This window comes from Fukomys damarensis, unplaced genomic scaffold (genome assembly GCF_012274545.1).
Source record: "Fukomys damarensis isolate Sample0158 unplaced genomic scaffold, DMR_v1.0_HiC HiC_scaffold_9, whole genome shotgun sequence".
NCBI classification, from domain to species: Eukaryota; Metazoa; Chordata; class Mammalia; order Rodentia; family Bathyergidae; genus Fukomys; species Fukomys damarensis.
In genome coordinates, this window is record NW_022900921.1 from 40,586,448 (window position 1) to 40,613,030 (window position 26,583).

The following is a 26,583-nucleotide window of genomic DNA, read 5'->3' on the forward strand; positions in this document are numbered from 1 at the left end:
TTTTTTTTTTTTTTTTTTTTTTTTTTTGCTTCTGCAACACAAGGCCCAGAAGGCCCCTCAGAACTGAAGGAAAGAAGTTCCTATGAGCCTGCTTCAGTGGACACATGACACATGGCACAGCACACCACTCAGGTCTTGCTACACTCAGGTCATAGGGGTCCCCACCCCTCCCCTGCCTTAGAATGAGGCCTGTGACAAGGCAAATGAGGGGACGCCCAGAGGACGCTGGGTATGTACTCTGCTCGAAATGGACCTGCTGTGCAGAGGTGTCAAAGTCATAGACAGAATGTGCAGTGGTGGGAATGAAAGTAGTTGTTTAACAGGTGCAGAGTTTCTACTTTGCAAGATGAAAAAGCTGTGAAGCTGGAAGGTGGGGCAAATGCACAACAGTGTGAATGCATGCTATGGTTCGAATGAGTGTCCCCCAAAGGCCCATGAGAAGGCTTGGTCTCCAGCCTGGGGCACCATTAGGATGTAGTAAAACCCTTCAGGGTGGAGCCTAATGGAAGGAAGTTAGGTCACTGCAGGCATGCCCTGGAAGGGGACACTGGGACACAGCCCTCTCCCATCTCTCTCTTTACTTCCTAATTGTCATGAAGTTAGCAGCTTGTTCTGCTGCACGCTCCTCCCATGATGCGATGCCTCTGCACAGGCCCAAAGCAACAGAGCTAAGCCACTTATCTCAGGTGTTTTGTCATAATAACAGAAAGGTGACTAATAAGTGTACTTACCACTACTGTACTCCACATGGAGAAACTGAAGATGGAAACTTTCATGTTATATACATTTTATTGCAATTTTTAAAAAGTTAATAAATAAATCCTTTAAAGTTCCAAGAAGCAGCAAATCACTGTACTGAGAGATTCCCAGCTGGAAAGTGTCCTTAGGGAGCAACTTACTCCAAACCATGCTTGAGTATAATTTAATTAAAGAAGCCTTTAGAGTACACTGCTGCCCCCTCCAAAAAGAAGCAACTGTGAAAATTATATTTTCATATTCACATTTTTCTTCATTTTGAAAATCACTGCATTTAAAAGATACTGTACCAGAAGATAAGCTTTTGTCATTTTTCAAATATCCATCATTCATGTAACACTGTAGCACAGTACAAGTTTAACAGAATGGCAAAATATCATAGAAATATTAATGAAAAGCTCATGTATACCCACTGGAAAGTCTTCACACATGCAGGACAAATGCTCAGCATAATCTCTTCATCAACTTGCTCATCCTTCCTTCTGTGATGAGACCTAAGAATGGCCAACTTCCAGGTAAGGCCCACAGCAGTGGCATTCTTATCCTGTGCAGCTGCCCACTTGGGACAGGTAAGGCTGATTCACAGACTTAGCTGATCACAAAACAAAGCACAGGCTGGGAAAGTCATCTCCAGCTAGCACATGTAGAAAAAAATGACACCTTATCTTGGTTTCCAGTTGTGGACCCTCAGGACCAGACCTAAGAGTAACCCCTAGGCAAGGCACATGGTACTGGCCTTCCCATGCCATGCAGCTGACCACTCAGGACAAGCAAAGCCAATTAACAGGCTTATCTGATCATAAAAGAAGCAAACACTAGAAAAGTCATCTCCAGCTAGCATATGCAATAAAAGATGCAGCTTTCCTTGGTTTCCAGTTGTGGACTCATGCAACTTCAGCATCATGCACTGTTTTCAAAATTGGGATTCTTGGGATATATGTCACTGGGTGAGAAGTTCAGAATCTCTTCCAAAGAAGGGCCTTCATCACTGGGAGAAATTTCAGACTCAAACATCCGCTGCAGCAAAGCATCCACAGTTCGGTATTCTGGGATAAAGGAGAAAGGGACACACTGGATTTGTTGGTATGGGGGTTAGGGGAGCCCTCAGCCTGGCAAACCAAGGCTCTCCTGAAGGGTGACCCTGAGTTGAAGACTAGGCATCTAGCACTATAACCAGTGTTTGAGGGGAAGGATGCATAGATAAAGAGATGGAATATTCATCCTTGCTGATTATTCATCTTACATGGAGCCCCAGCCACTCACAGCCCTGAAGACGAAGAGGCCTTCTTCGAGGGAAGCTGGGGCTCATACCTCTCCTCCTGTGATCTGCACTACATTCCTCAGACTGAGCCCAAACCAAAAGCAGGCTGGTTCGGGTTTACCAGGAAGCTACCAGGAAGATAATTCACTGAGAATTAGTGAGGTCATGAAACAAAGACTTGTTAAAGAATCCTATGTCCCAGGTACATCATTAGACCCTGGAGATACCTTGGAGAACAAAAAAGCCATGCATGGCCCTGCACATATACACTTTCACATCAGCAAGGAGGAAAAACTGGGACCAAAGTAGTCACTGAGCAATGAAGATGCCCCTATTGGGAAAGCAGAGCAGGGGACTCACAGAGTGCCTGGCCTTCTTGGAAAGCCTGGTGGGGGGTCTCTGAAAAGGGCTGCCTGGGTGAGCGGAGGAAGGAAGCAGCATTTGCAAAGGTTCATAGCAGTGTGGCAGGATGGAGCAGGGAACCAGGAGCTGAAAGGTCAATGGGAGGAGCAGAGGCTGGGCAGGAAAGAGGATGGGCAGAAATTCTGCATACAGGCATGGGGAACCTGTTCCTTACCCTTGAGCAATGGGAAACCACCCATGACTGGATCCAGCTTTGCATCCTATTGCCACTTACTTTTTGATGCAATTCTGAAGTACAGTCCTTTCAATGCTTTCCTTCTACTGTCATCATCATTCACACTAAAGGTGCTGTCCACTGTGCCCATGTTACCAGCAAGCTTCCAGTCATGTACATCTTCTCTTCAAGCAGGAAAAGAGACAGGAACATGGTCAGGACTTCAGGCAAAGCCCTCGCATGGCCTTCCAGTACTGCCCAGTGGTCACTGACCAGACACACAGGACCAGATCGGGTGCCATGCAGCACTGATAGGTTAAACATGGTCAGGATATTCTGTTTGTCCCACTTAAAAGTCTAAGAGTCACCAAAGGAAACAGGCTACTCACTCTTGGATTCCCACTCCAAGCTCTTGAATCTTCTTCTCTATTGCAGTTTCTATCTCACTCTTTCCTAATGAATATGCCACGAAGAATGCCTCCAAGATGAATGCGATGAAAATACTGAGAAAAAGTAAGAATAAAAGGCAGGGACTCCCCAGGATGACTCAGAAAGGCAAAAGTAGAGCTCTAGCCTTTCCCTTCCAATAGTAGACTCTTACCATCCAGGGTAGAAATACCCACTACCCTCTCCCAGAGGAAGCACAGGGCACTAGTTCCCCTGTATTATTAGAGCTGCCTTCTTCCTGGTTACCTGCTCCATCTGGTACTGGTCTCACTGCCTTGGGGTCTGTGGCTCCATCCATGAATAACAGTCTCTGCCTCTGACCCAAGGCAGTGGATGAACTCTTGGACCCTTCATCATCTCTGGCTTGATGATAATGATGATGCAGCCCACAGCTGCATGGTGCTCATGGGCTCCTCAGCAGAGAGGAGAAGAATCCCCACAGCCTATTTATGTTACTGCCCTCTTTCTAAGCCAGTGCTCGGTATCCTTTCTCCAAGCCTATCAGGGCAGCTCTCCCCCTCCTCCTCTCTGTATTCTGTTTGGGTTCTGCTGGCCCCACCCTCTGCCAGGACATTCCCTGAGGGATTTTTGGACCACAGTCACAGACAGTGGGTGACAAACCAGGACCAATGTGACTAGGAAGGTACTGGGCTGGGCTTTCACCATCCAGAAACCCAGGCTCTGGGCTCTGAGAGGGCATGGACCACCAGAAACCCTATGGGGGAGAATCATTGTGGTCACAGGGACTTAAGTCAGTGCAGATCACACAAGGGACCAAAGAGCTAGAGTCAAAGATTCCAACTGGAAGGATGGTGTTTTTGAGGGATGTGATATCATGGAAGCTTTCAAATATGGAGCCTCCATGGAAAAGGGCAAGAACAAACTGGAACCAATGCAGAGAATCTACCAGGAAGCAGGTCTCTGTCTCACCCAGATCCACTCAGCACATTTCTAGCCTACTAGCTAGAATTTACCTGCCCAGGGTACATTCCCATTCCAGTAGGACCCACCACTGGGAATGTCCTCACCTTACCAGGACCCACCAAGGGACACATTCCCATCCTAGTAGACTCATCAGGGATATGTTCCCATCCTCTTAGAATCCCAAAAAGAACAGTTTCCATTCTACCCATGGATCAGTGCAAAAAATAAGGGTACTAACTCTCTTGGGTTCCAATGGGCCCCAGTAGTTGGATGAACTGAAGCAGATGTGGCATAGCCAACGTGTTAGAAGTGATTCAGGCCCAGGGGAAAGGGCAGGAAGATCACCCAGGACCTGTGTTCCTTCTGACCCAAATAACTTGCGAGGCCCTGAGATGTGCATTACACACTGCCGTGCAAGACACTTGTGGACACCTAGAGGAACACAAATGAGACCCCTCCCCTCCATGGCTCAGCCTTCAGGGGGGCAAGGAGGCTCACACACACACAGCCTACCTGAGGGTAGAACAAAGGAGATCAGAAGTGCCAATGGTCAGCCATTCTGAAAAAGAACCCAGATTTCCCAGGGGGCAGGAGGTCACTCACTTAACAATGAGGATGACGACCACAATGTGGAACAAGATGAAGTACAGCTTTGCCGCCTGGTGAGTCACGAGGGCAAAGCCACCTGCAAGAATTGGGAGGCTAAGGAACTAGACCTTTGAGAAACTCAGCAAGTTGGGAAGGCATCCTCCTCCTCCCAAAAGTGACTTCCAGCAGGCACCAGGCCACTCCAGGGAGCAGCAGAACCCTGTCAGTCCCCTCCCCAGAAGGATATCATGCCACTGGTTCACCACGGTGAGCTCCATCAGCACAATGAAGGATGAGGCCAGGTCGTTGAAGTTGTTCTTGCAGTACCTGTCTCGAGCAAATGCTGACCCTTTTAGGGCCGGGTTTCCACATACCAGTGCATCAGGAGATGTGAAATTTGGGTCAAAGAACTGGACTTTGCCATAGAAGATTTCCATTCCAATGACAGCAAATGTGTAGTAGACCACCTAGGATGGGAGGCACCCAGTCAGGCACCAGGGGGCGCCCAAAGCACAAGACAAGGAGGGTGCACACAAGAGCTCCCTCCAGACAGCCACCTCCGGGGTTCCCAGGGTTCAGCAGAAGCCACCACCATATTCCCAGGAATGGTCACTAACACCAGCCAAGAGTTCCAAGCAGCTTCAGAAAGAAGGTAGGAAGGTGTCAGTGCTTCAGAAAATCCTATGCACCCATACAGTGCCAGAGGGCACAGCCCTCTGGACTGCCCCTGACTTCCCCGCCACCCTGGCCTATTTTTAAATAAAGCTTACTGGAGTCTAATATGCCCATGCCATAGGTATATAATACATTTTGGGCATTCTTTTTTGTGTTTAAAAAGATATATAAGAAAAGAAAAGAAGGCTTACAAGAATTGCTAGGAATAAGCCCTTCACTACTGATTTCACATCAAGTAGCAAAGGAGAGCAGCTACTTACAAAGACAAGCCCTCCAAACGTCAGCATCGTGGGGCCGATGTTAATCAAAGTGGTCACTATCACCCGGAACCTAGGTTAAAACAGTTTCTGACAAAAGGCAGAAGGGAAGGCAAGGAGCCAAACTTCCAACTCTAATAGCATGGAGGGTTTAGTTTCCCCTCCCCAATCCTGCATCTGGGCTTAGATGTTGGCAGGAGTTGGCCTGAGTGTTTGTCAAAGTTAGTCCCCAACCCCCAAGCTGACTGACGATGAACTAGCTGTTTCCCCTGAAATGAAGCAAGGCAGGCTGGACAAGCATTAGAAAGGGAATTACAGAAAACTGCACTAGTGAGATGCATGTTGAGGCTGGAGAGTCACTTAGTTGCCTCCACTTTTCTTCACCTTTTTCCTCCATCAGAATCAAGCCTGACTTCAGGCTGTAATGGATGACAACTGAATACTTTCTAGGGGAACAAGCCAGCCTCCAGATGCAGGAAGAAAGCTGAACTATCAAGATCAAGGCTGGGGTTCATTCAGGATTCTGGGTCAAACTCCTGGGTATGCACCATTTCTCACTCTTTCTAGCTGGGCACTGCTGAAGGAGGGACTTAATATCTTCAAGCTTCAGTATCTTCACCTATAAACTAGGGATATGAAAGTCCCCATATCAAAGGTTGCTGGTGGGATTTGATAAGAGAACAGGTAGCACACTGGAGTTAACAAAAGCCACCATCTTGTGCAGTCACCAGGCACAGTTCAGGGCCTGTCACAGGGTCAAAAGTGACCACTGACACCCTTGAGGAGTTGACATCTTAGTACTCTTTACCCATCTACCCTGGCTTCTCTCCCCTCCCATGTTGCCCCCAGAGAACTCCAGTCCTCCATATGAACTACATTCTGGGTTCAGTTAAGGCCAGTGCAGGGAGCTCCACTCCAAGTACAGCCATTGCACCACATTTCACCTGTACCTCTCAATGGTGATGATGACCCTTAGAAGCCGGAGTATCCTCAATATCAAGACAATATCCAGGATCTGCCGACTGTTGTATTTTCTTGCTAGAGAAAGAACATAATCCTTTAATACTGCATTTTCTCAGGATTTCTGATTTGCCGCATTTATTCAATGAGAGCTGAGACCTTCTGGATCATGGGGAACCATGAAGCTTCGTTTCAAGACAGGACAATGAGGGCTGGGGTGTAGCTCAGTGGTAGAGCACATGCTTAGCATGCACAAGGCCCCGGTTTGGTTGGATCTCCAAATTAAAATAAAATAACAGGATAATATCTCTGAGCTATGAGGAAGTAGGCGCTGTCTTAAATCCCAAACTACCTCTGCAAGTCAAAGCCCAGGAAGGCAGTGCAGAAGCAATACCTTCGCTCCACCCAGCCCCCTGAGCTAAAGAACCATGTGTGCAAGTGTGGACTTCATCCTTGAGAAATGACTATGGATCTGTTTGTACAGAATACACTGCAACAAGCCTTTCTTTCCCCAGAATTCAACTCACAATGTTCAGCAGCTACGCCATGTCCACTAATCCTGTCTGCTGTCAACAGGAAGAGTAGGTATGGGTTTGAGGGTGCACAGAGCCACAGGAGGGTAGGGACAAGAGGGTGGTGGGCAGAGAGGATACAAAAGTGCTACTATGGCTGGAACATGGTGGGATGCCAATGCAGGCAGAAGGTCAGCCCTGAGACAGAGGCCCAGTTTTGGAGACATGGCCAGGTGAGTATTTGGGTGGTGCCCTCCTACAAATGAAATCTCTAAAATATCACAGAGCTAAACACAAACAAATCCTCCATCCTTTTCAAGAGCTTGGAACTTTACTGATAATTCCCTGATGGCCTCATTCCTTGGTCTCTAAATGGTTCACAGTGGATGTTCAACAAGACTACTGATCAGATACCCCATCCTGGCAGATGGCACTGACCTGACTGGATGGCGGCACTGGCTGTGGTGGCCACCAGAGCTGCGAAGATAATCAGTGCATCAAACCTAACAGAGCAAAGGCAAAGTTGGTTAAGAATCTAGGAAAGGCCTCTCAAGCTCAGGATATGATGGGCTCCAGGAAAACTTTCTATCTAGTATCTTATGCAAAGCAATGATCCAGCCAAAATCTGATTTCTGAAATTTTTTGGACAGTGACTATGAAGAAAAAAACATTATCTTTGGACCACCCAATTTTCACCCACTGGATGTTCCAAAGTATCATTTGAAGGAATTTGTAGGAATCAGCTAATTCATACCACTTTGTCTTCTACAGTAAGTCTGCACTTGAAAGAATATTTGATCCATTTTCAGAATATATTGTTGGTACTAATTTTATTGAATGCATTATAACTTTTTAATTGTAGAAGAAATTATTATGTTATGACTTTTCACTCTAACAATGGTGCCAAAGAACAAGAAAATAGTGGACAGATCCCCTCTGGCCACATGTGCTTTGTAACAAGTTTCCTGGCTCTTAGAGCAGTGATCCCAGAGATCCAGCCCTCATGAGCTGTGGAAAACGTAATGCCTGGGACTGGTACCTTTGTGTCAGAGAGGTTTCTGACCAGGAGAGACGGAGGAGCAGAGGAAGCTATGGAAAGAAGGAATTGCTTCCTTTAGTCGACTGTTCTAAGATTGTGGCAAGTGAAATACATCTTTGGTCTTCATCTTTGGCTAGGAGTTCCTAGCCAGAACTCCTAAAATCCTAGTAATTTTGACACTAACTCTGGGTAGATAGTGTCAGAATGTAATAGAATTGACATTTAGAACCAGAAGAGACCTAGAATAGCAAAGGCAATTCTAGGCAACAAAGGCAAGGATGGGGTATCACAATCCTCAATGTGAAACTATACTACAAGGCTTCTATATTAAAACAGCATGGTACTGGGAAAAAAACCAGACATGAGGATCAATGAGACAGATTAGAAGATGCAGAAACAACTCCAGACATACTGAGCCACTTCATCTTTGACAAAGGAGCCAAATACCCTCACTGGAGGAAAGATAGCCTCCTTAATAAATGGTGCTGAAAAAACTGGGTTTTAAGTTGCTGAAGATTAAAACTAGACCGATATCTTTCACCATGCACTAAACTAAAATCAAAAATGGATCTAAGATCTACATATTAAAACAGAAACACTAAAGTTGCTGGAAGATAGGTTAGGTAGAACTCTTGAAGACATTAATGTAGGAAAAGATTTTATAAACAAAACCTCAGTCTGATTGCAAGTAACTATCAAAGAATCAACAATTGGGATCCCATCTTAATAAAAAGCTTTTGCACAGCAAGAGAAACCACCAACAGAGTGAAGAGACAACCCATGTTGCGGGAAAAAAATTTACAAGCTGTTCCTCAAAGGACTGCTATCTAGAATATATAAAGAACTCAAAAAAAATCAGATCTCTCAAATTTAAAGCCCAATCCAAAAATGAGCATCAGAAATGAACAGACATTTCTCAGGCAAAGAAGTAGAAACAGCAAATAAATATACAAAAAAAGTTCAACATCACTTGGTCACTCGTGAGATGAAAATGAAAACAATGCTGAGATTTCACCTCACTCCAGAAAGAATGGCTGCTATCAAAAAATTAACCAATAACAAATGCTGGTGGGGCTGTGGGGGAAAAGGATCCCTTCTTCATTGTCGGTGGGAGTATAGACTGGTGCATCCGCTGTGGAAATCAGGGTAGAGATTCCTCAAAAAACTAAAAGTAGAGGTTCCATTTGACCCTGCTACTTCCCTTCTTGCTATCTTCCCAAAAGAATTAAAAGCATCATACCACAACGATATACGTACATCCATGTTTATAGCAGCATAGTTTATAATAGATAAATTTTGGAAACAGGCTAAATGCCCATCAACTGGTGATAGGATAAAGATGTGTGGCTTTTTTTAAATTAAAATGGAGTATACTACTCAGCCATAAAGAAAGATATACTAGTGACTACATGTATAGTTAAATGGATGCACCATGAGACCACACTGTTAAGTGAAATAAATAGGACACACAAGTGTAAATATCAAGTTGTTTCTCTAGTGTGAGGAGTGGAAAGTGTAAATGAGGACCAAAATGTATAATAGATCTTGTGAAGTAGGAAAAAAATGTTTAAAGAGAAAGGGGAACTAACGAGGGAGGTGGAGGAAAGAAAAAATAGAAACAAAACTTTTGTAAATAGGGATGAGTGGAGGGGTTGAAGGGAGGAAAGGGAAATGGGAAAAAATAAGAACCAAGATATATCATTTCGAGGTACAAATTCCCAATGATGAATGTGATCATAATGTATACCTAAAATGTACCAATAAACTTAATGAATAATAAAAAGAATTGAATTAAATTGTAGAACACCCAGTTAGATAGTTGATGTGAGGAAAACTCCCACACATTTAGTGTCAGAAATGTCATGAAAGAGTAGAGAAAAATGATTTGCTGTTCTTTTTTCTTTTTTTCCGGGTTGGTTTTTGTTTTGTCTTATTTGTTGGGGTTTTTTGTTTGGTTGGTGGGTTGGTTTTTTTGTTTGTTTTTGTTTTTGTATTGAGAATTGGACCCAGGGCCTTCACACTGCGCTCCATTCCCAGGCTCTTTTAAAAAATATTTTGAGACAGGGTCTCACTTAGCTATCCAGGCTAGGCTCAAACATGTGATCATTCTGCCTGAGCCTCCCAGAGAGCTGGGATTATTGGTATGTGCTACCACACTTGCCAGCTTTCCTGATTTTTTGTTTTAGTTTGTTTGTGCTACTGGAGGCTGAACACAGGGCCTTTGTCCTGAGCTGCATCTCAAGCTCTTTTTTTATTTTTTATCTTGAGACAGGTTCCACTAAGTAACTTAGTTACCCAGGTTGGGCTCCAACTTGTGATTCTCTTGCCTCAACTTCCCAGAGCGCTGGGATTATAGGTGTGGGCCACCATCCCTGATTTATTTTCCTCTTTTTAAAGAGCCTTACCAAGTCAAAGATGCCATGGTCTGTGATTTTAATTTTAGCTACAATCAGTCTCAACTTACATCATGAATGACACCTTTCACTGAACCAGATGTTCCCTGTCCCCAAAATCTCATTACAAGAGCCATAAAACCAGCCAAATGAAGCTTGGAGGCCTGTAGCCATGTGCCCTCAACTGTGACAGGAAGTCCGCTCTCATGACCCCTGGCCACCTCGCTCCTCCCCAGGACACCACTCACCAGTTCCAGTACTGCTTCCTTCCAAAATAGGCTCTGGGCTCATATGTGTACAGTTTCAGGAGGATCTCAATAATATAGAGAGTGAGGAAAAGCCACTCTGCGTAGGAAATGAAGAGGTGCTTCTCATCCAGAGCAATGAATATGGCATTGATTAGAATGATGACATCATATGCCCAGACAAAAATCCTGGCAGGAAGGGAAATAAAAGAGGTCCTGTCACCCCTTGTTTCAGTAAAAGGCACATGAGTCTGTTCAGAGCTTCACCAAGGCCAATTTCCTGACATCATGCATACTAGATCTGCCTAGAGCGCGCGCGCACACACACACACACACACACACACACACACACAGTCCTCATCTGTGGCGGTTCCAGCATGGCTGAGCCTTGAAATTCACCTGCCTCCCACAACCCTTGGTACAGCCTTTCTCTCCAAGAGAAGAGGAGGACAGGGTGAGGGGAGATGAGAGTTGTCTTCCCAGCTTCCCCATGGGGTCAGCACTTGATCAGATGAAAGTTTAGAATCAGGGGCAGGGAGAAGATCTAGAGTCAACACAGGATGATCCCGGGAAAATGCACATGCTCAACTAAGAAAGCTTCCGAAGGCCCATTCACCCCTAATGCACACCAGCCTCCCAAGGGAATAGCCTGTTTATCCTCCTCACCAAGCTGGAAGAGAAAATGTGCAAACAAAACATGATAGCTGGGTCCCAACTTAATGTCAGTCCTAGACTGGGCTGTCCTGGGTGGCTCAAATGATACCCTCTGTGCCTCAAGGATCCCTGCCAGGAGCATGGCTATGGGAAGGTAGAGGAGGGGCCACCCTGGGGTCCTCTGTGATGCTACAGACCCAGGGCCCAGACACGGCAATGTCCCCTGCATGAAGCACAGCAGTAGTTCGACACTGGGATTAAATCTCTACATTAAGTGCTTTAATAAATTTTTAAAATAGGCAACTAAAGGTATATATTCACTTGTGTCAGGGACTTTTTTGTTTTTTGTTTGTTTTTTTGACAGTCTCACTATGTAGCCCACGCTAACCTCAAACTTACCATGTAGCCCACACTGGCCTTGAACTCACAGAGATGTTTCTGCCTCAGCCTCCAGAGTTCTGGGATTATAGGCGTGCACCACCATGCCCAGCCCTGTTCACTTTTTTGAAATATTAAATGCAAAAAAAAAAAAGAAAAAAGAAAAAGGCCACCATGGCTAGAATGAGCCTCAACTGATGGGGCATTGCAGGGCCACATGTTAAAAAGAAAGTCTTAAGCCAAGATAAATGGTTCCTTCCAGTAGCCATCTGTCTGATTAAAAGTAAAAGAATGAACTAGCCTCCTTAACAATCTTTCCAGCAATGTTAATTCATGAATTCTGACTAAGAACTTCTCAAAATCAAAGTACCATATTTGATACCAACTTCATATTTATTCTGGAATCTCCTAAATTCAAAAATGGTCAGCTTCCCTGGCTCAGAGAGTGCCTCTCGTCTGTGGCCCTCAAGAATCTTAGGAAACATCCCAGAAGGAAGCATAAGCTAGAAGCCTGTTCTTTTAGCTAAGGCCAGTGTGTCCAGAACCCTTTCCATGCCTCCCTTAGCAACCAAAAGCAGTAAGCAGGCTGTGGATGAAACACGTTCTGTCCAGATGGCAGGGACAGAGTCTCCTCTTTGTAGAGCAGCTGCAGAGCCACTGGACTGTCTCACTTGCCTGTGCCGAACAACCCTCTGGACCAAGAGGCTCATGGATGACTGGTAGACCCGTGGCACCCAGGCTTCCAGTGGGTGTCTTCTGAGGTTGACAGTGACCACCTGGATGTTGAGGAGATCAGCCAGGCGGAGAAAGCTCATTTTGTCTGCAATGAGAAAATGACCCCACAATCCACAGCTACTGTGACACAAAGGTCTATAGAGTAAAGCCAAGTCAGGGAAGACTCAGCTCTGCATTTTACAATCATAGAACTGAAAGACACCCCTCCACCAAGCAAAAGGTGACGGCCCAAGGCCAAGGAGCCAGCAAGGACAGAGCCAGATGATCCCCTGGCCTTCTACCTGCCCTTGTTCAGATCCTTAGCCACCACAAGGTAGCATAATGGGATTCTGCTAATTTATAGATGCTGCCACCTCTCTCCCTGCCCTCCCCTCTGTGTTCCTCTTCACATGGTCCATTGCTGCTTACCAGGCGTCCCCTGACCAAACTTTTTGATCTTAGCTCATTTTCCCTTCTTCTCTTACAAAGCCTTTGACCGTGAAGTCCATACCCTTCTGTTTGAAATGCTATCTTCTGCTCTGCCTAGCCTCTTCCCCTTCCCTTTCCCTGGGGCTCTAACCCTCAGCTTTCACAGGAGCTAACCCACCAGCCAGTTCAAAGTAAATAGGTGCTTTCCTGAGCCCCAGGCCCCACCCAACTTCAGAGCCACTGTTTTCCAAACTCACTGGATTCCCCAGGGCCAGCAAGCTATTCCCAGCCATGCTGGGCAGCTGTCCCACCAGCCAGGGCACTGGGCTGGCCCCCAAAACTATTTATGTATAAATTTTGGGTAACAACATATATCTAAAGTAATAGCACATCAACAAATGAAATCAGAATGCACCAACAGTTGCTACGTCTTTGAAAACTAAATTTTTTCAGAAACTCCAAAGAAAGCTGCTAAAACATGTTAGAGGTACAAATCAAGACAACTGTGAAAGACTGGGGCATTACTTTTGAACATCAAGCAAGATTCTCAGAGTTCATGGAAGCTTCCCAGGTCTCCATTTCCATTTTCAGAAATAAACAAAGGACCATTAGTGCACAGGTGGCAGGTACCATGGTGTAGTTTATACAAGAAAGTCACAGAACTGCCAGCAACAGACAACCAGCAAGGAAAAGGCCTTGGCTTTGTCAAATGTGGCCTCATCTATGGGTGTGGCCTGACTCAGACTAGGTCTTGAGTAGCATTAAACACTCAGGTTGCTATTTTCCACTAATGCCATATAGTCCCAAGAACACGAAAGAACATGAGTCCATCAAGTTGGGTGAAAAGCATACTTAGATATATTAGAAGCTGTTGAAGTTCCAGGTCTTTAGAGTTAGAAAGAAAACATAGCTATATATCTTAATAGCCAGACACAAAACCCCCTTGGATAGAAGGGCAGCCTCAGAGATTCAGGTGACATGCACAACTGGATCCATGAACTTGGGTCACATGAGCTCCACAATAGAGGCTATGGAGACCCTGTGATACCTGTGTTATGGTTATAACTAGGGCTCAAGGTGACCTACCGGGGTCACTGCCAGGAAGCCAGCCCAAATCCCTGGCCAGTACAGTAGATAACTTCAGATCAACAGAGAATCCATCAGTCTCCCTGGATTCACAACTTTTAACCAGAAGATCCATGAGAACAGGAAAAACCAAAAAAAAAAAACAAAAAAAAAAAAAAAAAAAAAAAAAAAAAAAAAAAAAAAAAATCAAGACTATAGTAGCTCTGTGTGAAGAGGGAATTTGTACCTATCTACTGCTTAATGTCATAGCTTGGGCATCAGTGAGCTCTTTGAGTAAAAAGCCCAAGAGTTAGTATGCTAGGTTGTGCAGACCATACAGCCTCTGTCACTATTTAACTCTGCCATTATGCATGGAAGCAGACACAGACCACACACAGTGAGCACAGCCACGGCACAGGAAAACAGGCTGTGAGCCTTGTCAGACTCAGGGACTGCAGTCAGCTGCCCCCTTGTGGCAGATGCCGTATTACCTGCTTCACAGTCTCTTTATTAAAAATCACAAAACATGCAATGTGTACATGTATAAAAACAGCACATTCTACCCCATACATGTGCATAATTTTTATGTTTTATGTGACTGTTGTCATGTAAGAAATGATTTTTTAAAAATTTGAAACTACAAAAAACAAGTATCACTAAGGAAAAAATCGTACTATAATGCTTGTATTATACTTGTCTTTCTACTCATGAGTTTTATGTTTCTCGGGTTACCACGAGATTTATGTTTCAATGCTTCTGACATGAACAGAACTCCAGCGTGTGGCCTCAGAATCCTCAAAACTGCTGGTCAAGGGGGACATGAGAAGTTTCACAGATGTACTGCTATCCTTTGCCTGTGCAGAGAGGAGACCACTGTGAAGTGTGTAATCCTGCTCAGCTTGCTGTCATTAAAACTGTCCTTTAAAGAGTTTCTGAAATAAGGAGTCTCCTGGGACAAGAGCCACCAGAAACTACTACTACATCCTGTGAAATATAACTTACCATCCCAAAAGTCAAGCAAGTTGATTGCTTTTCTTCCTTAAAAACAGGTTTTCCCTGGGCTGGAGATTTAGCTCAGTGGTTCCGCCTCAAAAGTGCAAGGACCTGAGTTCAATCCCCAGTAAAAACAAACAAACAAACAAACAAACAAACAGGTTTGCCCTGGTGATGATATATAAAAGGTGATGATACTTAAATGCTGTTTCATAAAGGCTAAACCAAGTACCCGTTGGCACTGTCTTCTTGCCACATAGGTGAAGCTATAAAATAATCTGTTACTGATGAATACCTTTCTCAAACTAGATGAGTCTTGGCCTCATTTACTTTACAAACAGATCACAAGTCAAGCAACTCCAACCATGAGCCAGTAATTAAAGGTCAGGGGACCTGGGATGTGTTTGCTAATCTAAAAAATTTTAAATACAGTCAGCAGATATTTTCTATATGTTCTATATCTACAGACTCAACCAACCATGGGCCAAAAATATTGAGAATGGGTGCTTCTGCACTGAACACGTTCAGACCTTTTCTTCTTGTCTTTACTCTCTGATACGGTACAATGACTACAGCATTTACATTATATCAAGTTTTATAAGTAATCTAGAGATGAGAGGATGTGTGAGAGTTGTAAAAAAAAAAAAAGCACTAAGGACTTTTACAGAAGGGACTTGAGCATCCTTGGATTTGGGGAATGGCTATGGTACTGCTGGAGGCACAGGGAAGGCTTCTTACCCACATACCCCTGCTGCCCCTCATCAGAGATCCTCAGGAGGAGTTCCAGGTGGGAGCTGCTGATGTCTGGTGCCACTACCTTGGCCAGCTGCTTCCATGTGGCCTCCTTTACCACAAACTCTGTGCCCACCTTGACTTTCAGAATATGGAATGCCTGCATCATTTTGTGCCGTTTCAGGTATGCCAGTTTGCGAATCTCATTCTTTAAAGAGAGAGAGAGAGAGAGAGAGAGAGAGAGAGAGAGAGAGAGAGAGAGATGAGTGTTTTAAGAGAAAGATTTGAGGAAGAGCCATTTCTTCCACCCCAAATGTTTCCAAGTCATGGAGGAGCCCAGGAGAAGTCACTAAAGGGTTTTTTGGGGGGCAGGGTTGGTTTGAGACAGAGTCTCATTCTGTAGTTGAGACTGACCTGGAACTCACTATGTAGCCCAGGCTGGTCTCGAACTCACAGCGATCCTCCTGCCTCAGCCCCCTGAGTGCTGGGATTACAGGCGTGCGCCACCACGCCCAGCTGAAGGGTTTGCTAATAAGCAAAGGACATAATCCCTCCCCACTCTAGGCCTATTTAGCTAACCCCTGTCTGTGTCCACAATACTTGTCTTACCAAGTTGCAATGAGGGAGCCCTTGAAGGAAAGTCTGTGTGGCAAGAAGTAGAGTGACAGAAAGAAGACAGCTCCAAACTCCACTCTGCCCAGGAGGAAGGAGATTCCAGAAACGAAGGAGACTGGGTGTGCAGCTGAGAAGAGAGGCAGAGATGGAGGTGGGGAGAGCTATCATTATGTCAGGATAGAAAGAGAGGAAGAGGAGGAGAAAGTCCTTTCACAGGGAAGTGAAACAAGGCTAAAAGCAGTCCCAGGCCAAAGGACAGCTGGGGCCTGCCTGGTGCCATCTGGCCTGACCGCAAGGAATCTTCCAGTAAAGGGTAGTACAACAGCCTTCCTCAGCTGTCCAGCTGCCAAGCCTTCCAGCCTGCATGCCCAGTCCTACTGCTCCCTGTAAGTCTGTTACCCAATATCATCATCATCTAACAGAGTACACAGCTAGACTATACATTCTTAAAGAGCAAGGGCTAGGTATTAGTGTTGACTCTTGAGAACATGGATGGGGCTGGGCACATAAAGCATGACTTTTCCAGGTGGTGCATGTTGCAGGGGACTAATTTCCCAGAGGTGTCACTCAAAAATACACTTCCTTGGGAGAGGGGAAGCACAGCAACCATTCTGTCCAGCAGTGAAAGAGAAGAGAGGTGCACCAGACCTTCGGGAATGGCCTCTCCTATCAGAGGGAGGAAGAGGCCAGAGAAGGCCTCCTTGCCTCAGAGTCAGATCCAAAATACCTGGACAGAACCAGATTTGTTTCTTTCTTTCTTTCTTTCTCTTTTTTTTTTTTTTTTTTTTTTTTTTTTTTTTTTTGTTTTTTGAGATAGGGTCTCACTATGTAGTTGAGACTGACCTAGAACTCACTATGTAGCCCAGGCTGGTTTTGAACTCACAGCGATCCTCCTGCCTCAGCCTCCCGAGTGCTGGGATTACAGGCGTGCACCACCAGATTTCTTTGAAGGCCAGATTGGCCAGATCTGAGAGTCAGCTCCACTGCCTTCTCCTCCTTAAATGCAAACACCGCAGTTCTCCCAGCTTCCTCCCTGCCCCTAGCGAGGAGAGAACTTGAAAGCTTAAAGAGTCTCAACCTCCAATCCACACAAAATGTTGCAGAGATTCTAGATGCGTTAAGAGCAATAAGCAAAGCCAAGGACTTTTCAGAACAAAGGTGGCTATGTCCTTTGTCATTTGGGTCTTCTCAGATCTACCATGAAGAATGGTGAAGAAACACTCTGCTTAGTGAAAGGGAGCAGGATCCCAGATAAGCTTTCCCTTCCTCCCAAGTAAGCAATGCCTCCACTTCCACATAGCAAACACACCTGCCCATCCCTGTCACTGTGCCCAGCAGAGGCACTGCCCACCCCTGACCCCAAGCTCATGACTGTTACCTTTAAGTGCTTCCTGTAGTTGTTGTAGACCACGGCCAGAAAGACAGACATGAAGATGTAAGTGTTGATGATGATGTAGGTTATGAAATACAAGGAATACCACCAATTGACATTATAGGCAGGCATCCTGGAAGGAAGTGATTAGGTTTCATTATTATTTTATTTATTTATTTATTTTGGTACTGCAGATTGAACTCAGGATCTTGCACCAGCAAGACAGCTTAGCAACACTGAGCTAAATCCCTTGCCCCAGTGTGTCGTGATTTTTCATGCTTTCATTCCACAGTGCACACAAGGGTGACCACAGACAATATCCATAAGCACAATTATTGTGTAGGAGGCACTGAAAAACTCTCATGTGGTGCCATAGGGCCTTAAAACCATCACCATCCCTGTGGCTAAACAGCTCACTCCAAATCTGCCCTTCTGAAATTCTTGTGTCTTTCAGAGGTGGCAGTGTTCAAAGCAGGTTGGGCCTTAGCAATTGCCTAATCCATTTCTCTGACTTCACAATAAGAAAATCAAGACTGAGAGGGAGAGCCACCACCCTAGAATTACAGAAAGAACCAGAAGCATGGCTTGGATTTACATTCAGGGCCCTGAAGGACACTGGACGGCCTTGGCTGAGGTGACAGATAATTATCTACACACCCTGGGACGGGGAGAATAAAAGGGGCATTTTGAGTGGCTGTGACAGAACAAGAAGCGTAAACTGGGAACACCTTTAATGGAAATCAGATGTCCTACAGGCGGGGCCATGTCATGGGTGCCAGAATGGCTGGTGGTTAGGGTCCTGAAGGAAAAACTCAAGAACACAGCAGCACTGGGACCTTGCTGAGGCAGGAGGCTGAAGCAGGAGGTTACATAATGAGTGAATTCAAGGCCAGTCCAGACTACATAGCAAAACCTTGTCTCAGTGAAAAACAAAATAACAGGCTGGGATTTGGCTCAGTGGTTCCACCACCTGCCTAGCAAGAGCAAGAACCCAAGTTCAATCCCTGGCACCAAAAAAATAAAGCAAAATGCTTAAGAGAAAATCCCAGAATAGGGGATCCAGACCAGTGGGCCCCACTAGTTAAGAGTTGAATCTCAAGAGATGTCTCCTGTTGCTTTCAATTTTCAAAGAATTCACCTGATTTAGTTTTAAATATGATAGGTGATCATTTGTGTAAGATTTTATACTCTTCAATATTTTTACAATGAATGCAACTGAAGAGAAAATCACATTTTCCCCCTCTCGGTCCTGCTGAAGATAGCTGCTTTTTGAGTTTGTTTTGCTCTGTTCTGTTTTATTTTTTTCAGTGTTGGGGATGGAACCCCAAGGCCTCTTACATGTGAGGCAAGAGCTCTACCACTGAGCCATGCATCCAGCTACTTTTAATAATGTGAATTACGTTACAGTGACAGATATCTATGAACATGGACCAGGGGACACATACATGATGTCAGGGTTGTTTGCCGTAGTGACCAGCACGTAGAGCTCAAATGCAATTTCCAGAATATTTGTGAAGTAAGGAGCTCCTTCAGCTGTTTTCAACCCCCTAAACAGGAACCAAAAGCACAAAGTGAAAACCACACACATAAGTTAAATGCTTATTCTGATACACTGTCCCCCTCTTAAAGGCATTTTTGAAGTGTGGAACAAGAAAGACAGCATCTTGTGGCAGGCTCTGCAGGCTATGGCTTAACCCAAATACAGGAGATTCACAGGCAGAAGCCTGCAGGGAAGTGGGCTTACCTATCCCCAAAAAGCTTCAGGGCTATCAGGGAGAACATGAGCACACTGAACAGGAACAGAAGGAAGACATACAAGATGTCAGGCAGAGTGTTCCGGATGCTTCGAAAAGCCCTTCGGGTCTAGGGAGACAAAAGTTCATTTCATTTATGAGAAATCAGCTAATTTTCTGTAAAAACCAAAACCAAAGCATTGCGCATTCTAAATCATATGCTTACCTGACGACTTTCAGGGAAGTTAATTAGGAAGACCGGCCTCAAGGCCCTTGTCCATCTAATGCTGTGGATGTGAACAGCTGCCAGGGACCCATAGATAATGAGGTCAATCAAGGTCACCTGAAAGAGACACAGAAGACAGATGTCAGAACCTCACTACCAAAGGACAGAGAAGTCCTTACCCAGCTAGGAGGGGAGTCAGAGTATCACGTGAAATTTCAAGTTTCCTAAACAGCATAATTCCACTTTGTAATACAACATCAATCACAGCTAGCCCTGGAGGTCTTACTAGGTGTCGTGCAGTATAATAAGCACCTTCTATAGTTTCTTCATTTTAGCTTCAGCACACTGCTGCCCCCAGAAGGAAGAATTTGAAGCACAGAGAAGGCAATCACATGGCCTCTGATCACACATCTGGGACTGGAAGACAGACCACAGATGCTCACCCTTCACTATTTGTCACATTGCTACTTGTGTCCACACAGAATCCTACTGAACTTTCCTCCCATTTGACATATGAAAGAGAGGACTTCTAGTCTGCTAACCGGGATAAGAATACCTGGAACACAGAAATCTTTATTCATGTCAGGTTTGTAGGCAAAAGATGCATGGGAGGGTGGGACAAAAGAAGAGTCTAGCCGAGACGCTGAAACTTTTAGAGCTTTCAATGATAACAAACACTTCATGTGGGTACATAGGCCATAGGTTTGCCACCATTGGCCTAGTGTCCACTGGAAATCTTTATGTAAAAAAGGATAATCTATCATCATCAAACCACCTGCATTTAGCCCCTTTGGTGGTAACACACAGAAGATCCAGGGAGATCCCAAAAGGATCGCCCACCACAGCAGAGGGAAATGACATAGAAATCGCCCTGGGCATCAGGGGGAGGGAGCTGGTGTGGCTGCCCTTGCAGCAGCATTAGGCAGGTCACAAAGGGTTATGACATCTGGGGAGCTTCATGGAGGAGGCACTACTTGACGCGATCTTAAAGCACTGAGCTTTGAAGATAAAACTCAGAAAAGGCAAGAGCAGGGTTGGAAGAAATAGTCGACAGGATGTGGAGGAAACATCCCGGCAAGTTTGAAAAGCAGGGTCCTGGGAGCGGGGGCAGAGGGAAGCAGCAGAAGTGACAAGGGCCAAAGACAGGAAATTTGAGGGCCAGGCTAGAAAGACACAACATAGTTCCAGCATTGGGGAACCCTAGAAGTTGTCCTAATAAGGATATGGCGGGAGGGGCACGGAAGTGAGGCCATTTTGTACTGGAAACGGCTGTGCACATGCGCAGGGTGCCCCCTTGGGGTTGCATGCAGGGCAGAAGGTGCTCGGGTGAGCACAGTCCAGTGGGAAGGAAGAACAGGACCCACTACAGATGTGCTCTGCGTCCTGGGGCAGGGTGTGCCCTAGAGAACACACAGGGTCAGGCTGTAGGAGTCACATGGCTGGGCCACACCGTCCAGGCAGAGTGGAGGTGTGGGAACAACAAGAGGACTCTGGGGCTTGCAGTGTCATGAAACCAGGAAGGGACAGACAATGGCAAGAGACTCTCATCCTTGTGTCCATAACAAGGACTCCAGCTTTTCTCTGCCACGGATGGAAAGCCGGTGATCTGAAGGAGTGCTGTGCAGACTTAGGTTTGTAAGGTATGTCCTCCCCGAGCAGTGAGCTGTGGAGGCACAAAGAGTAAGAGTCTTTCATGAAAGACCCTTAATTAGGGGCATCTTTTTCTATCTTACAGACTCTGGGTTTTTTTATTTCTTTTTTTTTTTTTTCAAAATAAGCCCCCTAAGCGCACACTTTTTGTTTTTGTGTTTTTACAGTTTTCTTACACACTCCATTAAGGATGAAAACCAAGTGTATGGTCACAGGTACTATCACAGAACACGGGTGCCAGTGTAGCTTTTAATAATGGAAGGTGAAGATATTTCTAGAAATCAGGAAAGTGGAGACACTCTGCATATTCTGAGGGCTCTGCCAATGTGAAAGCAAAGTCCAAGCAAATCTTTAGAGAGAGAACAAGAGATGAACAGAACACTGCAGGCCAAAGAAGGACCTCAAGCAGAGAAATGCAGGAGTAGCAGACAGCCCAGCCAGCTGGTGTGAAAGAGAGGACAGACACATGTGCAGAGAAATTGGTGGCATCGTTGTCCTGACCAGCCAGAGGGGCTGGCAGACATTTGAGCAAGGGAGGGACAGGATCTGAAGTCTGTCTCTGAAGAATCAATCCAGCAAGAGCATCTAAAATTCATACATCAGTGATTTGGGGTTGGGGTGGCCAAGGCAGGTGAGGGTGATGAGGCCTGAACTGTGTTATAGGAGAGATCTTACATGCAGCTGAGACACCATGAGAGCCCAGAACAGGGACAGGAGCAGACCAGTGGGAAGAGAAGGAGGAGTAGGAGGAGGACACAGTGCAAGAGGCATCCTGAGCAAAACTGGAGGCAGGCACCAGAGAGAAGGGAGGGGACAGGACAGGGAGGACTCTGAAAACAGATATAGAAGACAGAATCCTACAGGGAAGAGGGTGGGTTCGCTCTCTGCGATGCTGATGTGGCAGTAACCAGCAAGCCCTGGCCACAGAGCAAAGGACTCAGAGGGGAACCAATACCAGTGGCTGCATGGGAGCCTCCACACCTAGGAATGTTCACAGAAGCCCATGAATGGACAGTGCTCTGGGAAGAGAGCAGCACATGGAAATGGCAGAGCTGTGGTTCTGAGGTTCACCGCAAAGAACTATGGTCAGGCATGTTGGCATGTTAACATAAAACCCCCTCATCTGACCCCCAAGGGCCTCTCTGCTCACTGCAGGAGCAGTTCAGAGTGCACCCTCTGCTTGTCATGCACTGTATGGTCTAGATTTTTCTATGAATACCAAATCAGATTCAACGGTTAGGTTCAATGTTGACCTTATGAGGAAATTTGATTTGGTTTGTGTCCAATTCAGTTTGTGACCAGAATTGTGGAAAGAATTCAGTTTGTGAACCAAGGTACCACTGCATATAACATTCTTTTATCTTTTTGTTTTGTTGTTGGCATTTGTGGTGCTGCAAATCAAACCCAGGGGTCCCATGCATGCTAGAGAAGCAAGGGTTCCGTTCCTAAGCTACACTCCCAGTGCCACTGCTTCTTTTTAACCAAAATGTGATCCAACTATACTGTAACTTTTTGCTGGTAATCATCTCTCCTTGATTATAGACACATATGTGCCCTTAACATAACTTTAAAGGGCTGTGTGGACATATCACACTTTATTTCACACTTTCCTATTGTATCTATCTCTGGTCAGAGAACCAAGTTGTTTCCAATCTCAATATTATGAACAGCTCAGATACCACCAATTTTGTTGCTAAATCTTTAAATGTGTCCTTCTTTCTTAAAAACAAATCCCAGAAATGGAAGGCCAGAGTGCAAGTATATGCACATTTAAGGCTTTTGAAAAGAACTGCTCCCAGAACATGCACAGTGGTACAGGCCTACAATCCCAGTCCTCTGGGAAACTGAGGCAGGAGGATCAACTATTCAAGTGCAGCCTGTGCAACTTAGTAAAATAAAAAATATTTATTTTGTCTAAAAAAATAAAAACCAAAAAGGGCCGAGGATGTAGCCCCATGCAGAAGTGCTAGGTTCAAGTCCCAGTATCACAGATGACAGAAGGAAGGAAGAGGGAGAAAGGAAAGGAAAAGAAAAGAACTTCCAAGCAGCCTTCTAGAAATACAGCTTATTTCTCTCTCTAATAAGGTATAAAGTTTGTTTTCTCTCAGTCTTGCTGACATTTTCTTAAAGGTAAATACATGTTATTGTGTTGTTTTGATCTATATTGTTTAATTTGGTTAAATAAATATCTTTCATGTCTGCTGTTCCGGGTATTCAATTCCTTCTTTTATGAGTTGGCTTCCCCCTTTTCAGCTCATTCTTCTATTAGAGCATCTGTCATTTTTTTCTCTAGTTTGGCCTGGGCCAAGTGTGAAAATGTGTTAAAATATCCAAGCTGTCACTTTTGGCCATTTTCATCCTTGGGCTTGAGCTCTGATTGCAGCTATACCATCACACTTCCAGGGTTTGCTCCAGCAAGGTGTTGCTTTAACAAAAACAAACTCATCAATTCTTTTCCTCCCCGATTTCCGCCTCTGATCATAAATGCCCCCAAGCATGGCAATGCACACTCACCATGATGGTTACCATGATGCAGATGTTCTTCATGTCCTTCCAGAAAACCATTTGAGGAGTGACTTTAGCAAAGTGCACCAGCCTCACAGAGAATGCAGTCAAGCAGAGTACTTCTGTGAGGGCAGTGGCCTGCAAGGAGAGGACAGCACTGAGCCCTGGGTCCTGTCATCAGAAGGCTCCACTGTCATCCTCTCATGATCCCCTCCTCCCATTGCCACCTATCTTTGCTGCCTGGTTCCAAAAATTAGCCAAGTCCTTGGACTTCCCAGCCTCTATGAACTGAATAAACTTCTATTCTTTATAAACTACCTTGGCCCCAGTATTTTGTTATAGCAACAGAAAATGGACTAAGACACTCCCTAAAGTATGTTTGGAAAGGGGTCTGGGTGTCATACCTTAAACATCATAGCTACTGCAGCCATACTGCCTAAACTTGGCTGGTGAGCAGAGAGGGTGAGGGCCACCGAGCTCAGTGTAAGTCCTGATGAGTGCCTGCCACAGGTACAGAGCCCCAACCCCAAACTCCCTGCAGCCAGCCAGCCTTGTGGTCCATGCCTGCAGCCCATCATGGCCCTGTGATTGCCAGGAGAACTCCCCAGTAAGGACACTTTCCTCTACCAACAGGGAGAAGATGGCAGCAAAGCAGGAAGAGACCAGGAGAGGGGTGAGTTGGCTTAAACTAGGAAGAGAGAAGAGACTCTCTGGGGACCAGAAGGAATGAGCTGCAGGTGACATAATCATCTCCTTTTACTCCACCCCTGATGGGTCCTGGGCTGTAGCCCTTTGCAAGTCTTCTAGCTGTTGGCCTGTTCATCTGTGAAGGGCTTGCAGGCCTTGGGCAATTGCAATACATGCCTGCTCAAAATTAGACAACATGGAAATGCTGGTGAGACCACAGCACCCCCGACCCCATGACATGTTTGTCTTGGGGACTGCAGGAGGAACAATGGCTGAAGGAGCACTAGGACACCCAGGTGGCCAACCCAGAAGCTGCTGTGACCAGCACCACACAGGAAAGGCAAGTGGCTGAGACAAAGCACTCTGCAAAATTCCTACCCTGGCTGGGCGGGGCAAGTGCTAGGGAGGGACAGGTGACATTCAGTCTGGGTCTGTGGAGCATGGCTCTGCCTCTGCAGACTTTATGTGTACATGAATAGGGCACTGGGCTAAAGGTCTTCTACCCAGAGAATCCATGCTCTGCAGAATCTTTATCTCAGGGAAGTGTGGGGGATGTTGCTTGGAGGCATCCCATAAACAATGCTTCTGATTTTTACCCCTTTGTATAACAAAATACGAACAATACCATGAACTGGGTACTTATAAACAACAGGAATTTATTTCTGTTAGTTCTGGAGACTGAAGACTAAGATCAAAGTACTGGTAGATTTGGTTTCTGCTGAGAATGCACTTTCTGAAGGCTTCCTGACAGCCTTCTTTTTTCTATGTACACATATGACAGAAGGGACAAGGAACAGAAAGGCCTGGGCTCTTTTTTTTTTTTATTTCTGTACCGGGATCAGTGTCAGAACCTCCCACTTTCAAGGCAGGCGACAGAACCACTGAGCTAAATCCCAGGGCTTTTATTCCTGTTCCTAAAAACTCCATCCTCCTGATTAATCATCTCCTCTAAACACCATCCCACCTCTAAACACCATCACATTGGGGTTAGGTTTCAACCTGAATGGGGGACGGGGAACAAGGAGTTTGTTGCACTAAGGCACATGCTGTACAAAAGCAGACAAGAGCCAAATTTGTCCTACCATACAGTTTCTGACCCCTGCTTTAAGCATTGGAGTTTTAGCGTAGTTTGTTATGCAGCAATAGATACCTGAGACTTGGAAAAATAAAGAGTCCATGCGGTTATTAAAAAGCAACTTTGAAATTGGACAGACTTGGCTTGGACTAGCTCTACCCAATTTCCAAGTGGTGTCGGACAAATTAGACAAAGCTCCTAAGGCTCAACTCTCTCATCTGCTGAAAAGGGGATGACAACAGATGTTCTGTTAAAAAGGGGATGATAACAACCTCAAAGGGGATTACAAGTTAACCATCTCATGCTGAAGCTCACCACAAAAGGCAACGGGAACAGCGCGGGCTCCTCAAACAGGGCCAGAGAGAGGTCTACACAGATAAAAATGTATGTGGCCATTCCCATCATCCAGTGGTTATAAAAATAGTAAAGTCTGTAGAGGAAAAGCATGAAGGTGGTTATAGCCACAGGGCAGGAGTTAACAACACCCAAACTTCCCTATAAAGACAAATGAGAGGGAGGGGGAAGAGGGGGATTGAAATGTGTTATGTACACGAAACAAGCACTGCAATGGACTTAATAACCATTATGTGCTGCAAACACATAATAAAGTTAGAAGTGGGGTGGGGAGGGCCTGGGAGAGTAGCTCAATGATAAGAAGACTTGCCTAGTATGTGCAGGGCCCTGGCTTTGAGTCCCAGGACCACAAAAATAAAATAAGCGAATAAATAAAAGAGACTAAGATAAAGAAGCAATGGCTTAGCCACATCTCCTTTTAAGTTCCAGGGAGCAGGGCCAGTGTTTAAGTGAGCTTGTAATACAAAATATTAGCAGAGGGGCCGGGGATTTAGCTCATGGCCTGCCTTGCAAGCACAAAGACCTCAGTTCAATCCCCAGTACCCGCCCAAAAAAAAACATTAGCAGAAAAAGAAAAACAAGAATAGTTTTACATCTCAAAGCACATTTTCTGAGTAGTCTCAGGCTAAGATGTGCATCTTTTTCTTTGGGTTTGGGGAATAATAAAAAGAGAATAACCCTCAGACTTAGCTAATGACTGATGCAGGGTAAAGTGACCTGTCATTACATGGCATGGTAACCCAACATGGAGATGTGCCTTACCCCAT

At 45.3% G+C, this 26,583-nt stretch overlaps 1 protein-coding gene across 4 annotated transcripts in view; it reads right to left on the reverse strand.

The window, feature by feature from the left end:
- Positions 1–1,157: 1,157 nt before the first annotated feature.
- LOC104872007 (two pore calcium channel protein 1) overlaps positions 1,158–26,583 on the reverse strand; it is a 32,586-nt gene continuing 7,160 nt past the window's right edge. Inside the window, exons 3-19 of one of the 4 annotated variants that reach the window (XM_010638168.3) lie at positions 25,778–25,892; positions 23,710–23,838; positions 19,546–19,662; positions 19,331–19,449; positions 19,032–19,133; positions 17,593–17,719; positions 15,606–15,807; positions 12,342–12,486; positions 10,638–10,823; positions 7,396–7,460; positions 6,436–6,523; positions 5,489–5,558; positions 4,801–5,020; positions 4,569–4,659; positions 2,984–3,097; positions 2,655–2,779; positions 1,158–1,802 (exon numbers count right to left, since the gene is read on the reverse strand). In XM_010638168.3, the coding sequence (XP_010636470.1) occupies positions 1,657–1,802; positions 2,655–2,779; positions 2,984–3,097; positions 4,569–4,659; positions 4,801–5,020; positions 5,489–5,558; positions 6,436–6,523; positions 7,396–7,460; positions 10,638–10,823; positions 12,342–12,486; positions 15,606–15,807; positions 17,593–17,719; positions 19,032–19,133; positions 19,331–19,449; positions 19,546–19,662; positions 23,710–23,838; positions 25,778–25,892 (2,161 nt within the window). In that variant the 3' untranslated portion in view covers positions 1,158–1,656. The other 3 variants (XM_010638169.3, XM_033761685.1, XR_004516433.1) reach the window with 3 other exon arrangements.